This window comes from Tenrec ecaudatus, chromosome 6 (genome assembly GCF_050624435.1).
Source record: "Tenrec ecaudatus isolate mTenEca1 chromosome 6, mTenEca1.hap1, whole genome shotgun sequence".
In the NCBI taxonomy this organism is placed as follows: Eukaryota; Metazoa; Chordata; class Mammalia; order Afrosoricida; family Tenrecidae; genus Tenrec; species Tenrec ecaudatus.
In genome coordinates, this window is record NC_134535.1 from 132082660 (window position 1) to 132098054 (window position 15395).

Here is a 15395-nt window from a genome sequence, read left to right on the forward strand (position 1 = left end):
TAACATCCGTGTGGAGAACGGTTCTCAAAAGACAGCGCGTTAAGAGACCCAACAGCCATGTCAAGGAATCTGTGAAATCAAAACTATTTTCATCTCACTCAAAAATCAGGTAAAGAACCTGATTAGACATTTCTCCAGAGAAGATAAACCAAAGTTAAACCAAACTCAATGCCATTAAGTCGATTCTGAAGCACAAGAGCTGTGATGACCTAGTGGGTTATGCGTAGGTCAGCAATTCTAAAGCACTAGCCTTACTCTGTGGGAGAAAGATTGGGTTTTCTACTTCCATAAAGAGCTACTGTCTCAGAAACCCCCAGCCCCATTTCTACCCTGCCCTCTAGGGTCATTATGAGACAGAATTGACTCTATGGCAGTGAGAGAATATATACAAATACTCCAAAACCACAAAATAGCAAATTCAACCTCATAAGTCAGTAAAGAAATACACATCAAAACCACAATAGGACACCACTTCACTCTCACCAGGAAGGCTACTGAAAAACAAAAGTAGCAAGTGTTGATGAGGATACACAAAAGTGAGAACTTCCATCTACTGCAGGCACTACTGTGGAAAAGTGGCAGTTGTTCAAACAGTTAAAACATACAATTACCGTCTGAGCTAGTAATTTCTCTCACAGGTATGTGCCTAAGACTTGACAACAGGGACTCAACCATCTTTGTACACCAATGTTCATTGCAACATCCAGGGTTTGAAGCAGTTCAGTCATAACCACAGGAAACAAGGACACTGTATGCAACGCACAACCAGATATCCTGCATGTTCGCTTTGACCCAGCAGGAAACAGGTGCTCTGGCCCACACATGGCAGCTTACTCACACACCGTCAAGCAGTACGCTTGGCCACCATCATGAGGAAGGCACCACTGGCTAGTTCCTTAAAAACGGACTATTAGAGGCAATTTCACTCACGGCACCACTACACTGGTTTCTGATGCGGTAAACCTTTACTGAAGCCCAGTGCTTCATCTTCCTCCCTTGGAGTGGCTGGTGATTTTGAACTCTGCAGGTAGCAAGCAACCCAGCATTTATCTGACAGCACCACTCAGGTCCACAAATTCCAACATACAAAAGATATGCTTGCTATGCAACATATATGCTGCCTCTGTTTCCATTAACCGTGACTCAACAACTTCCAACCAGTCTATTAAATAAATGGAAACAAAATATGGTATATCCATACAATGGAATGTTATTTAGCCATAAGGAGAAATAAGGTTCTGACATATATTATGACATGGAAGTCAGATACAAAAGAACAAACAGCGCATGATTCCCATTACATGAATTATCTATAGTAGGCAAATGCAGAGACCAAAACGTATTACTATTTACAAAAGGCAAGTACAAGGAGAAAAATGAATTATTGCTTTAGGAAAACTGAAATTTTTTTAAGCGTGATTAAAAAGTTTTTTTAAAAGCTTGAAATTAGTGATGACAGTTACACAACATGGTGAATGTAATTAATGTCACTGAATCACATATTTTAAAACAGCAGATCTAAGCCCTAACATACCAGTAAAAAATATAAATGGTCCAAATACATCAACTAAAAGACAAAGATCAAGAGACTAGATTAACACCGAGATTCAACTATGTCTCAAGAAATTCACTGTAAATATAATTATATAGATAAGCTAAAAATAAAAAGGTAGAAAAAGATAAATATATAATGGAAATATTAATCAAAATAATTTAGAAATGATGCATGGCTATTATGTCATTGCAGTCGGTGCCCTCCTCCCTTTCCACTTCTCCCCCCCTACCCTTTAGATAGCTCTATTCCTATTCCTGTTCCTGGGTTCCATGTGTTGTTTTATCTCTTGCCTGTTATCTATGTACACACTCCTGTCTAGTATAAATTGGGAGGCAGCATTGAGGTTGTGATGGTCGGGGAGAAGGGGAGGAGGCTTCCAGGAAACAGAGGTACATTGCATGTCTACTGCACCATGATTGACTAAACCCTCCCTGCGACCCCTCTGTGGGGGGATGCTCCATTGTCCATAGATGGGCTTTGGGTCTCCGCTCCAACCCCACCACTGTATTTTTGTTTCTTTACTGTTTATTGTGAATCTTCTGATGCTCGTTGCCCTGTCTCGATGACACCTCATGATCACATGTGGACTTCTTGCTTCACTGCTGGATGGCCACTTGTTTAACTTCAAGCCTTTAAGACCCCACTCTTTCTTTTAATAGCCATGCACCATCTCTGTCTTCACATCTGCTTACGCACCCATTTTGTCCGCAGTGATCATTTGTGGGTGGGGGGGGTTGTGAGCATCACAGAATGCCAATTTGTTAGAACAAAGTATTCTTGTATTGAGGGAAGGTATGTGCTGAGGCCCATATGCAGCTTCAATGCATTATCTTATAAATATATGGGCATATGACAAAATAATAATAATTTATGAATGATGAAGGGTGCATGAGGTAGGAGAGAGTGGAGAGGGAAGGGGAAAATGAGCAGCAGATATTAAGGGCTCAAGTAGAAGGCAAATGTTTTGAGAATGATGATGGCAACAAGTGTACGTACATTCCTGACACAATGGATGTATGTATGTATGGATTGTGATAAGAATTGTTCATGATCCCAATTCTACCTTGCAAACCTGGTTAGACCAGAGGATGCACAGCAGTACAGTTGGGATCTGGAAACACAGGGAATCTAGGACAGATGAACTCCTCAGGACCAATGGTGAGAGTGGCAATACCAGGAGGGAAGGGGGTGTAAAAGGGGGAACCCATCTTGGGGATCTACATATAACCTCCTCTCTGGGGGATGGGCAACAGGAAAGTGGGTGAAGGGAGACACCGGGCAGTGTAAGATATGATAAAATAATAATTTATAAATTATTTTGGGTTCATGAGGGAGGGGGAAGCGGGGAGGGAAGGGAAGGGAAAAAAGGAAAATGAGCTGATTCCAGGAACCCAAGTGGAAGGTGAATATTGAGAATGATGAGGGCAACGAATGTATAAGGGTGCTTTACTCAATTGATGTATGTATGGATTATGACAAGAATTGTATGAGCCCCAATAAAATGATTTATAAAAAAATTTTAATAAAAAAGAATTTAAAAAGAATTGTACGAGCCCCCAACAAAATGATTATTTAGATAGATAGATCGGCAGATCAATAAATAAATGAAAATAAAGACTAGTTGCCACGGAAAAATAATAAATATATATATGCATAAGCCAATACCACTACTGTCATGGATTAATGTATTTGTATAAGTGCACACCTCTGTTAATCTCTCTATCTGTGCCTTTACTTCCTAGAGCTTGCCCCTGTTTCCTTTTGCCTCCTCTTGCCCCGCTCTCACTATCCCCCTTCCTACACCGCTTAGTTCCCCTCTCCGCCAGCTTGGTATTGCTCTAACACCCACAGGATCGCTAACCTCTCCTAGATGCTGGTTTCGCTTCCCTAGTGAACACTTGCTCTTTAAGAAGTACCTATAAGGAATCAAATTGACAAGAGCAACTTGAAGATTCGATAGGAAAGTGAGTTTATGTTACTGGAAAAGGAAGAATTCAGAAATTAAGAGTTGTGAATAGCCACACAACTTAAAGAATATAATCAATGTCACTTAACTGTACATGTAAACATTGTTAAATGTGTTGTTCTGTATATTCTCAACAACAAAAGAAATTAGGAGTCCCTAATAAAATGTAAAAGAAGAAAAGAGAAAAAATGATTAGGGCAAAGACTGTACAGATGTGCTTTATACAATTGATGTATGTATATGTATGAACTGTGAAAAGAATTGTATCAGCCCCAATAAATTGTTAAAATAAAAAAAAAATTAAAAAAAAAAAAAAGAAATTAGGAAGGGTTGTGCTGCTTTCGAGGAGCATGGTAGTCCTATGGGCAGCTAAAGGCAAGATGTAAGCCCACCAGTTCAAACCCACCAGCCTCAGAGGAACAAATGTGAGGCGATCTGCTTCTTAACTCTACTCTGTCTGATGGGGTCGCTATGAGTCAAGATCTACTACTTTGCAATGGGTTTGGGTTTCTAGTAATGTTGCTACCACATAGACCTGTGAGAAAAGAATTGACCAGAATCAGAAAAACACATTATATAATGATAAAATGGTCAACCCCGCTTCAAGAAGGCTTAACAATTCTAGATGTGAACACCAAACAGCAGAGAAGCAAAGCGTCTAAAGGAAAAACTGATAGAAGTGAAGGAGAAACTGACAAACTACAATTATATTTGAACTCATCAAGTCTTTCAACAATAAAAAAACTAAACAAAGATATAGAAAAACTCAACATCATCACCAGCCAACAGGATCCAATTAACATTTCCCACATAATCTAGCCAACAACAGATTAATTATACTTCTTATGTACCCAAGAAACATATACTACTAAAGGCCATATTCTGGGTCAAAAAAAGCCTCAATTTTTAAAAATTAAATTCATACACAGTATATTTCCAACCACAAATGAATCAAACTAGAAATCAATAACAAAAAGATAACAGGAAATTTTCCATACACTTGGAACATACATATAAATTATCCATGCTGTTGCTAGGTACCACCGAGTTGGTTCTGCCCCATGGTAATCTTATGCACAACAGAACGACACCCTGCCAGGCCCTACGCCATCCGTCCCAGTGCTCCAGGCCTGCTGCCCTCCCCTTTACCAAACAGTGTGTCCTTCTGCAGGGACTGCTCTCTCCTGACGTGTCCAAAGCACAAACTCTCAAGGAAAAAAATACACTGAACTATATGAAAACGAAAATCACAATTTATAGGATATAGCTAAAGCAGTGATGAGAGGGAAACTTAGAACACAAAATGAACACATTGAACAAGAAAAATGGGGAAATCTCATATCAACAAACATTAACTCCCACCTCAAGAACCTATAAAACAACAAGCAAAACTCAAGCAAGCAGAAGGAAAGAAATAATATTGGCATGAACAGAAAACAAGGAAATTGAAGATAGATAAAATTCAATGAAACCACCAGATGATTCTTTAAAATGATTAATAAAATTGACAAACCTCTATGAAGAAAAAAAAGAGACAACACAAAATATCAATATGAGGAATTAAATTAGGTAACACTACAGGCCCTATACACTTAAAATTTTGCCAATTTAGATGAAATGGACAAATTCCATGAAAAATACATACTGCTATAAGTCAACCAATACAAAACACATAATTTGACTAGTCCCATATCAAGTAAATTGAACAGCATTAAAAAAAAAAAAAAACTTGGTTCCCCACAACACTCCTCTCCAGGCTAAGAAGGCTTTACTAGAGAATTCTATCAGACATTTAAAGAATTAACACTAGTTCTACCCAATATCTTTCAAAATATAGAAAAAGACACTTCTCAATTCATTTAATAAATTAGAATTACCCAGCACCAACATCAGGGCAAAAGAAAACCTGTAGACTAACATTCATGAATAGATATAGAAAGCCTTCATAAAATAATAGCAAAAAGAATTCACACACACACAAAGAACTGAGCACCATAGACAAGTAGGGTTCATATTTCCTGGGACACAAGTCAAGCTCAATTTTTCAGAAAGGAAGGGGGATCATAAAATCAAATTAGAATGGCAGACTTTTTGAGTCTGGATGCTAGGTATTGAATGAGGAAGGTGTGTTATACTGTTTACTTTGTGTATCTCTGAAATTTAAAATTTCAAAATTTATGGGAAAAACTCAAAAAGGGAGTTTACCAACCAATGACAATGCTGAAGAGAGAATTTGTTAACTAGAAGTTCTGAGGGCATCACTCATAATGCAGTAGTCATGGAAACTATAAAAGTGTATGTAAGAGTTAAAGACAGAATGAAAAAGTTCAATCTAAGTTTAACTATAAAATTCCAATAAGAAATAAGAGAGACGTGATTCCTATCCTAAATAAGCCAAAATAGTGTCTTTCAACTGAAAATCTGAGACACACTTGAAGTTAGGCAGCTAATCAACTAATATGACTCCCTCACTGAAAGGTAGTTCTGTACAAAGGCTAAGTCCATTTGTGAATAAACAGAAGTTGGGGTGATATAATTTGCACCTCTTCTTCTGGCAGCATCTTTCTCCGACCATCCTTTACAGGAAATCCACTTCCAAAATCTTTTGAGGAGATGTCAGCCCCATACTCTACGATAACATCTTCTTCAATGCTGCTTACCAGCCGCCAGAATTCTTTTTCTACTAATTCTGTGGGAACCATCTACATAGGGAAAACAAACATAGATTATTAACTATAACGTTATACATAGCATAAGTGAATAGCAACCCACAATGAGATGGACAACTTTCTTGTTTCTCCAGGGCTAAAATTCAAGGTCATAGATGTCTCTGAATTGTCAACCACTAGCGGATGCAAAACATGGACTAAACTGACCTTTTTCTGCAAGAAAGATAAAGATGAACCAGAGCATCAAAGAGGATCAAGGAAATGCAAAAACCAAGACTGAATTTCAATTGTCTTGGCAAATATTTTTGGTCAGGTGTGAAAAGTTTAAAACGCCTTAAGAGAAAGAAGCAAATCCCACAGCACAAGTAACAGAAATCAGCAGTTGCCACGTACTCCATTCTTCTCTGTAAGGGATTACTCACATGGGGCTAAGAAATACCTCAAGCATCAAAACACATTTCTCCAGAGGAGAGTAAACACAGCTACATTTAAGAAATAGGAGCCAGCCCCCTAATTCTTACATTTGGTGTTATCATGTTTATGCTGTCATGTTTTCTATTTTACAAAGTAATAAAAGTAGAAAGCAAACCAAAATGACTTAAAATATACTCACATGGACTGGCATATTAAAATAATCAGACTTAAAATTATCTGCCATCTCTCCAAAGCTCTGCAGGGTATACTCTCGTACAGCTTGTTCAAATCCAAAGGCTTCTCGGGGCTTGTTACATTCCTAGAAAAGAAAAGAAACAAAAAGCTAGAACCAGCTTGATGAAACAACTGGGCAAACCACTGAAGTTCCCAGACACCATCTTCCTTATTTTCCTAGGTAAAGTAAAACATCAACCCATACAGCAAAATAAGTATAAAATATTTGTACAATGTGGTATCAAGAAATAACCTGGAGTTCCAACTGCATTTGCGCAGCTTTCCAGCTGGAATTAACAATGAGGTAACTTTAGACTTGGGAGTTGGCATTACACTTAGAAATCAAGACAAACCCCCTAAAAGGCTACTAACTGGAAATCAATCATACCTTTTATTCTTAGCATACCAAGTGGTTTCAAAGAGAAAATAAATGCTCACAAAAGAAGCCAATGTAATGGATAAAAGGATAACTACTAGGTTACCTAGGGTGTTTGAATAAAAGATTTGTTCACACTACTTATCAATCACCATGTCTAATGGCAAAACACCAATATTCACTTAGAGTAGAGCTGCCTCTGAGTTATCTGTGAGAATAGTACGTTGTAGTGAAAATGCCACAAAAAGTTTTGTTTTTTAAAATACATCCAGTCAACAGTTTCCCTTCAGTGGTCCAAAACAGCATCACATTACAATTAAGTGAATGAACAAACTAGGCATTTCATGACAACGCATCATCATAATCTTTCAATAAGAAGGATGTAGCATAATATCAAAATGAAGATAAGTGAATAAGATTCCATAGGAGTCCGTTTTAGCGTGAAAAACTGATGCATAAATTCTATGGCCTACAACTTCACATCTCACTTTCTACTTTTATTAAAAAGGCAAAAACCAATAAAACTTTAAAAAATTTTTATAGCTGTCCAGAAATAGACAAAGTGAGCTAAAGTTCCATTCATACTCACCTACAGCAATAAAGACAACTAACCCATAGAGGGAAAAAACAAAACTAAACCAGAAAAAGCAAGCTGATTACCATTTTCATTTAATATAGCTCTTTAAATACAGAGATTTTAAACATTGAATCACAAAGGAAGGCTAGAGTAAACCGTGGGTGTGTGTGTATGCACGCATTATTGTTCCTCATTATAAAACAAGACATCATAAAGCTTAGGTGTGTACCTCAGCAACACATTTAGGGCACCTCCAGTCTCCTTTGGGTACATCAGGCAGTGGGGGAATGAGACAAAATGTATGATAGCTGTCGTCACATCCATCACATAAAAGCAATTTATCCTCATTGTTTCCTCGGCCACAAAACATACAAACATAGAGATCAACCTGTTAAAAAAAAAAGTCTATTTTCTATAAAAAATTATATTGTGTATCTACTAGATAATTAAGACAAATAATATACGCTGAGAAGTCAGCATAACCTAAATCCTATAGATTTATTCTAAGTAATATTTACAGTTTATCATAAAACTGCTAAAATTTCTTTTCAGTGATTCTGCAGGCAAGGTAATACAAGTACCATACATACTAGCATATAAGCCGAGTTTTTCAGCACATTTTGAATGCAGTTTTTGTGGTAAAATGAGGTGCCTCGGCTGATATTCGTGTCAGCTTAGACTCAAGTATGTACGGTATTCTCTCTATATTTAATGTATGAAGGAACGAAGGTGACAAAAATCTTTTCAAAGTACATGATACTTTAATCAAAACAGAAACAATTTTAAATGACTCTGCTTTATCCCCTACATACTATAAGCTATTCATGCCATGAAACTATCTTTTTTTTTAAAATCATTTTATTGGGGGCTTCTACAACTCTTATCACAATCCATACTTACAACCGTTGTGACCATCAGACTATTTTGCTCAGAAAGCATATCAAGTTGTTAAAGGTTGCTTAAATATCAATTTATATAATAAAAAACCATCTTTCCTCTATGCAAAACTATTTGGCAGAGAATGGAAACGAGCAGTATGTTAGTGAATGCTTTACAGACATGCCTGTTCATTCCCTTCGTCTCCCACAGGGTCTATGAGTCAGGGGAGCAGTCTTTCCACAGGGCGACACAATATTAACATTACAGCAGGCCAACCTACAACTTTACATTCACCAAGAAAACCTCCACCCAAGTAAGCTAACTCAACGGCATGCTGTGGTAGAAAGTATGCAACTAAAATTAAAACCAAGAAGCCTTTCCCTCCTGAAACATCCCAAAACACTTACAAAGTTAACAGAGAGGGTGCCTTTCCGTTGCCTCATTTGCATATTAAACGCATCTGAGCGGCTGGTAGCTTTTCGCCTCCTGGACATCTCATCTTGAAATAAAGAGAATTAGATAGCAATGATAATAACTAATGTTGAGATCTTAAGAACTGGATGCTATTTTAAGTAATTTAAATTAATTAAAATCTCACAACAACACTACAAGGCAGAAATACTGTTATCATCATTTTAAAATAAAAGAATCACACGCCCAACATCACACCGCCAATCTAAGAATTTGGGATTCTAATTAAGGCACTTCAGCTCCAAAAAATGCAATCACTAGTGTCACACCACATCAAGAGCAATTACAGAAAAATAATCAAAAGTATGGTCAGAATATCAAAGTTTTATGCTTTCCCACACAGCATATTTCAAAATTAAAGTAACTCACAGAGACTGCTCTATTTCCCTTTGAATTGAGAAGTTGTAAGGGTCAGATCACTAGGTGAGAAACACTAATTTCAGCCTTTACTCAAAAACTAGAAACTATAGTAAATATTTCCATGTTACAAATTAAGGCACAGAGAGTGGAAGTTTCTCTTCTAAAGAAAGTATCATAAAAATTCAACGTAATAAATATGCCTTCACACACCATAAACTTAAGATTATAAAAATAAAAGGCAATTTGCTTAGGTACCATGCCACAAATTTACAATTCTTAAGAAATTCCCAAGGTGGGCTGCACTTTCAGCATCATTTCAATCTTGTTACAACCATGTACATATTTCCTTTCAAGACCAAATGAAGATTTTACCTTCTCAAAAAAATAAATTAAAAAAATATATACATATATACAAATGATTTTACCTTCTCTATCTTTTGCTCCCATTGCCAAGCCCACAACCTTGGGTCCAGCCCCAAAAATCTGAAGTTTCTTCAGTTCCGTGTTTCTATTCATGTCTCCAGATTCTGACTGAAAATACATATATATAAAAGAAAACTCACATGAGCATAATTATTTCAATTCTTGAATTTCTTGCCCAAGAAGTTCCAGGATCCTCTTCTAAATAAAGAAAACAATTATTTCAATTCTCCTAACCCATCTCACAGCTTCATAAAAAGGAACATGAAATACCCATGTAGCATTATCCACACACATAAAACACACACATCTATCTTTCATAAACATGTAGTTATCATTGAGTAATGTCCACAGAGACACTAATGGCTATTCCTGTATAGGAACTTCCACTTCCCTCTACTTCGAACTTGCTAAGAGACACCTATCCTTGATCAAAGAAAAATATGCCCAAGTGAGAGGAGTCATGACCAATAGTGCCAATCTCATTTCCCTTTGTTAATGACCTTGCCAGGGAAGGAAGGTGATCCAGTACTAGGCAATGAAGCATCAAGGCGTCTCTGGGAATAAATATAAACCCTTTGACCCCAACTACCTCCCTTCCTGCTAGGGGACTCCATCTGGTGAAAGCATTTTGCCTGACTCTGCAGGCAACCCCACTACAATGCGGAAGGGGTGTATTATTAACACAAGGAAGAAACTCACTCCTTGTCACTGAGTCAGTTCAGACACATAACACCCCTGGAAGGCAGGCGAGAACTGCCCCTGTGGAATTCCAAGGCTTTCCACCTTTCTGAGCACAGAGGCCTAGTCTTTCTCCCAGGAAGTGAATAGGGGTTTCAACCTGCTGTCCTGGTAGTCCGTAGCCCAATATGTAATCCACTAGCCACCAGGGCTCCTCAATGAAAGACGCAAGGCAGAAATATGCAGAGACTGAAGCCTTGTTGAGAATGTCAGGATGCCATAACAACTCCGGAACTCCTACGTGAAAAATGTGTCCTCCGTGTTTAACCTACGCTCACCTGGCATTCTATTACCTGAAGACGAGCACATCATGGCAGGCAACAGGTGTTAACTCCTGAATTTAGATGCACCCTAATCTCTGTAAGCAGACTAAGAACCAGCATTTACTTGAAATGTTCCAAGTCATTAACAACAAAAATAAACCAGGATAAAATACAGACTATTTTAAAGTCTATGACTACACCACAGCTGATATAAGCAGTCTGAACTAATAAAGATCATTCAAAATCATAACCAAAAAGATCCATCAAAATCTTTTTTTAAGCTTCAGTATACTTGATTTTGTTATACTAATAAACCTCTAGATTAAGTCCAACAACAAACATAACACTGCACATTCGTTACCACTATTAAAATATACAATATCAAAGTTAACATATACAAAGTACGTAATATCTTCCCTATATAATGGTTTAATTTGCGTAACCTTTTGAAACAGACACTGAGTTCCAAAAGTACAAATAATAAGACTACATTCTCTAATCTTAATGGAATAAAACTAGAAATAATAAAATTAAAATCAAAAAGGTCCTTCTGTTTATAAAATTTTACCTTGTATTAAAAAATAACATTATAGATATACAAACCTTTGGTGAAGTGAAATCTCTTCCCATGGCTCTTCTATTCCTGTCTGTAACTCGCACCAAATGACATGGTGGGGCTATGGTGTGTGAAACTACTAGAGGGGTTAGTCTGCTTATCGCAAAGTTGGCATTAGAATCCACCAACTTTGGGAGGAAAATAAGGATTTCTGCTCCCCAAAGATTTATAGCCTCAAAAACCAAAGGGGGCTATTCTACTCTATTGTTGAGTTATAACTGATTCAATAACAATAAGTTGGGTTTTTAATCTAATTAAGAGGGAAAGAGGAAAAACACAAATGTTTAACAATATACATGAAAAACAAAGTAAGCACAACAGAAAATTTAAAAACTGTAAGTCTACTTTGTACAATTACACAAATACACTGGAAAGCCTAATTAAAACTGAGAACTCTCTAAGAGAACATAGGCATAAGAAAATAGTACTAGGAATTTTTATTAAACAAAAATATGAAGTATGAATGTGATGCCATCATGTCCTTCCAAAAAATCTACCACGATTACTACCCCTTTGGTACTTCAAACCTCCTGAGTGGATTTCTCTCGCCTTGAACTGAACTGGCCTAGAAGATCCCCTCAGAAGCCACTGTTTAACTGAACTCTTTTTTTTAAGTATTCCTATCAAAACTAGTAAGACAAGCACATTACTGAGAGTGCTTATCTGCAGCCACCAACTGATCACAGAGACATAATTAAACACATTTCACTTAAAATAAACCCATGTATGTATAAACTACAATCAGTTTCTACTTCAAAAAAAAAAAAAGCTCTTACTGCCATTGAGTTGATTCCAACTCATAGCAACCCTAAAGGGCAGCGTAGAACTTATCCTCAAAAAGTTTATAAAAATGACCCGAGTAAAAACAGGATGCTTAAACAGGCCCATCTACTTAAAAGAAACGAAAATTATCAAAGTACAATACGTAACAAGCAGCAGGTTGGATGGTGAACAGGAGAACACTACCAAGCTACCACCAAAAGTAAGGATCAACTCAGTGCTACATAAATTACTAAGTATCAGGATCAAAAGTGGAAAACTTACAAATGATTGTTATAAAACAAGAATATTTATTCTTATAACCAAGAGAACATATGCACACACAAACACACATGAATATTCCTCAATCTCATACAAGAATACAAAGCAAAAATGCCAAATATTAAAGAATAAATTCAACACACTAAAAAATGAAATGGGACACCAGCCTGTGTGATCATGAGGTGTCAATGGGATCAGGTATCAGGCATCTAAAACCCAGAACAAAACCATACCCAATGTGAATAGGGGACTGGGGGGCATGGGGTGGAGACCCAATGCCCATCTGTAGGCAATTGGACATCCCCTTACAGAAAGGTCACAGGGAAGAGAAGAGCCAGTCAGGGTACAGCATAGCACCGATGAAACACACCACTTTCCTCTAGCTCTTTGGTGCTTCCTTCCCCCCACTATCATGACCTCAATTCTACCTTACAAATCGGATTAGACCAGAACCTGCACACTGCTACAGATAAGAGCCAGCAACACAGGAAATCCAGAACAGAGAAACCCCTCAGGACCAACAATGAAAATAGAATTACCAGGAGGATTAAGGGAGGGTGGGGGAAGAAAGTAGGAAATCGATCACAAAGATCAATCTATAATGCCCTCCCAGGGGGACAAAAAATGGAAAAGTAGGTAAGAGGCAACAGAGATCGATGTAAGATATGAAAATAATAATCTATGCCCTTGACACACTAGATGAATGTATGGATTATGATGAGATGTTAAGAGCCCCCAATAAAAGTACTTAATTAAAAAATGAAATGGGATGTATTCCAGGAATGAGTGAATATTTCTTTATCAGAAAAATCTGTTAAAGTCATTTACTACAGCAACTGATCTAAGAAGTTACATGGCATCTTCATGGATACAGAAGAACCTTTAACAAAATTCAACAGCCATTCCGAATGAAAAGAATTAAGTAAATAAGAATCCAATTCTTATATGATAAGACACATGACCCTGAATTCTAAAATCAGAACTTCCTTAGTGCATTCACATGAGAGAGAGGTCAGAAGTAGAAGTCCGGTTAAAGTTGCTGATGATGTGACCACAGGGTAACACTATTGCTATTTGAAGATGATCTGACAATATCTGGAAACTCAAGAGACTCGGTGATAAAACTGCTCTTGTACACTAAAGGGAACTCCTTAAGATAGCTAGAATATAAAACTTAACCTGTGAAAATGAATAGCTTTCAGTCTGTAATCTTAAAAAAAATGACTAAAAAATGCATTAAGTGATCATAAAAGAGATACATAAGTGGATGTTCAACTTACTTTATTAAACCCTTGCTTCCAAGGCTGTCAAGCTTCTTCTGTCTCCTTTAGAGTAGCTGGCCACACTTAACACATGACTCCTTTCATATTTATAATGGGAAATGTACATTAAAACTACACTGAAATATGATTTCTCACCACTCCAAATAACAAAACCTAAGAAGCTTAAGAACATACTCTGAGTAAACATGCCCGCTCATGCATTGCTAATGGGTGTGCAAAACAGTCCAACTTCTACATAATGGAAATGGGCAGTACTTAGAAAAACTACAATGGGCATTCGTCCTTGGAACCAGGGGCACGACCTTAAAGGACTTCACACTAGAAATGTTATTTCTAACAATTAAAACAATACTTATTCAACCTAAGGTTATTTATAACAACAAAATACTAAGAACCTGAATGCTCATCCAAAGGAGACTAGAGAGAGTTAAACAATTATAGTGCATCCACACAATGACGTGCTTTGCTATTTAAAAAAACAACACACAAACGAGATCCCTATGAACTGATGACACACTAGGATTTATTATTACAGGAAGTTTTAAAAAACAAAAAAATAGTTTGTTACTAGTTTGACCTAATTCCACACCTAAAGCTTCTTTGTACAGTTGTTCTTCCCCAGAAATTAAATTTGTTTTAAATATTCCAACAAGTATGTAATGGTGAATCATTTCACATACATGCTAAGATTGGGCAATGAAAACAGATGAGAGAAAAATTACTGATACATTCAAATTATGATGCTGGCAAAAAATAATGAATTCATGGTTATATGATGGACTATCAGGAAAACAAATACATGGTCTCAGAAGAAATGCTACCAAAATGTTCTTTGAAAGCCAAGGACGGTGAAACTTCCTTTTGCTTACTTTAGATATGTCATCAGAGACCAATTGTTAGAAAAAGCATTTTGTAAAGGAAAGACATGTGAAAGAAAGAAAAAAAAAGCATCTGTTTGGTAAAGATGAGTGTCAGCAAAACCCTCCAAGAGACGAAATGACACGACAGACACAAGCATGCGTACAGTCAGGAAGACAGCACCGAAGTGCTTCAGTATGTAGGTCCCCATGAGTCAGAGTGATTCCACTGCAGTTAACACCAACATATGGTGGTGGAATAGTAAGGTCAGTAATGTGGTAGTGGTCTAAATGCCTCGTGTCCAATCAGAGAGAGAGCAATTTAGACTCTACTTAACTCTAATGTACTTGTAAATGGGAAAGTACATAAAATTAGTATCAACTATTCAACAAAATTCCTAACAATTTGTGCCCCAGGAGGGGCTCCTGAGTAATTAAGAAAATGGACTAAAAAGAATGATAAACAGAATAAACTTACAACTCTGGCTGCCTATTAAAAAAATTCTCTACATCAAGAAATACCAGACACAGGCCAGTTATACATTATACACTAGATTGAAGGGCATCGTAAACATGTACCACTAGTTTGAGCATTTAGCTAAGATAGCGTCTGTCACATTCTCCCCTTCATAACAAAAAATAACAACCATAAAATATGATGAGAAAATACATA

General features: G+C 37.0%; 1 protein-coding gene across 4 annotated transcripts in view; it reads right to left on the bottom strand.

Annotated features, from left to right (window-relative positions):
• The window catches only part of KDM5A (lysine demethylase 5A), a 107522-nt gene that overhangs the window by 65265 nt on the left and 26862 nt on the right, over positions 1-15395 (bottom strand). For all 4 annotated transcript variants that reach the window (XM_075552224.1, XM_075552225.1, XM_075552223.1 and 1 more), the window contains 5 exons: positions 9927-10032; positions 9078-9169; positions 8021-8179; positions 6804-6923; positions 6065-6223 (listed from right to left, as the gene is read on the bottom strand). In XM_075552224.1, the coding sequence (XP_075408339.1) occupies positions 6065-6223; positions 6804-6923; positions 8021-8179; positions 9078-9169; positions 9927-10032 (636 nt within the window). The remainder of the gene's footprint in view (positions 1-6064; positions 6224-6803; positions 6924-8020; positions 8180-9077; positions 9170-9926; positions 10033-15395) is intronic.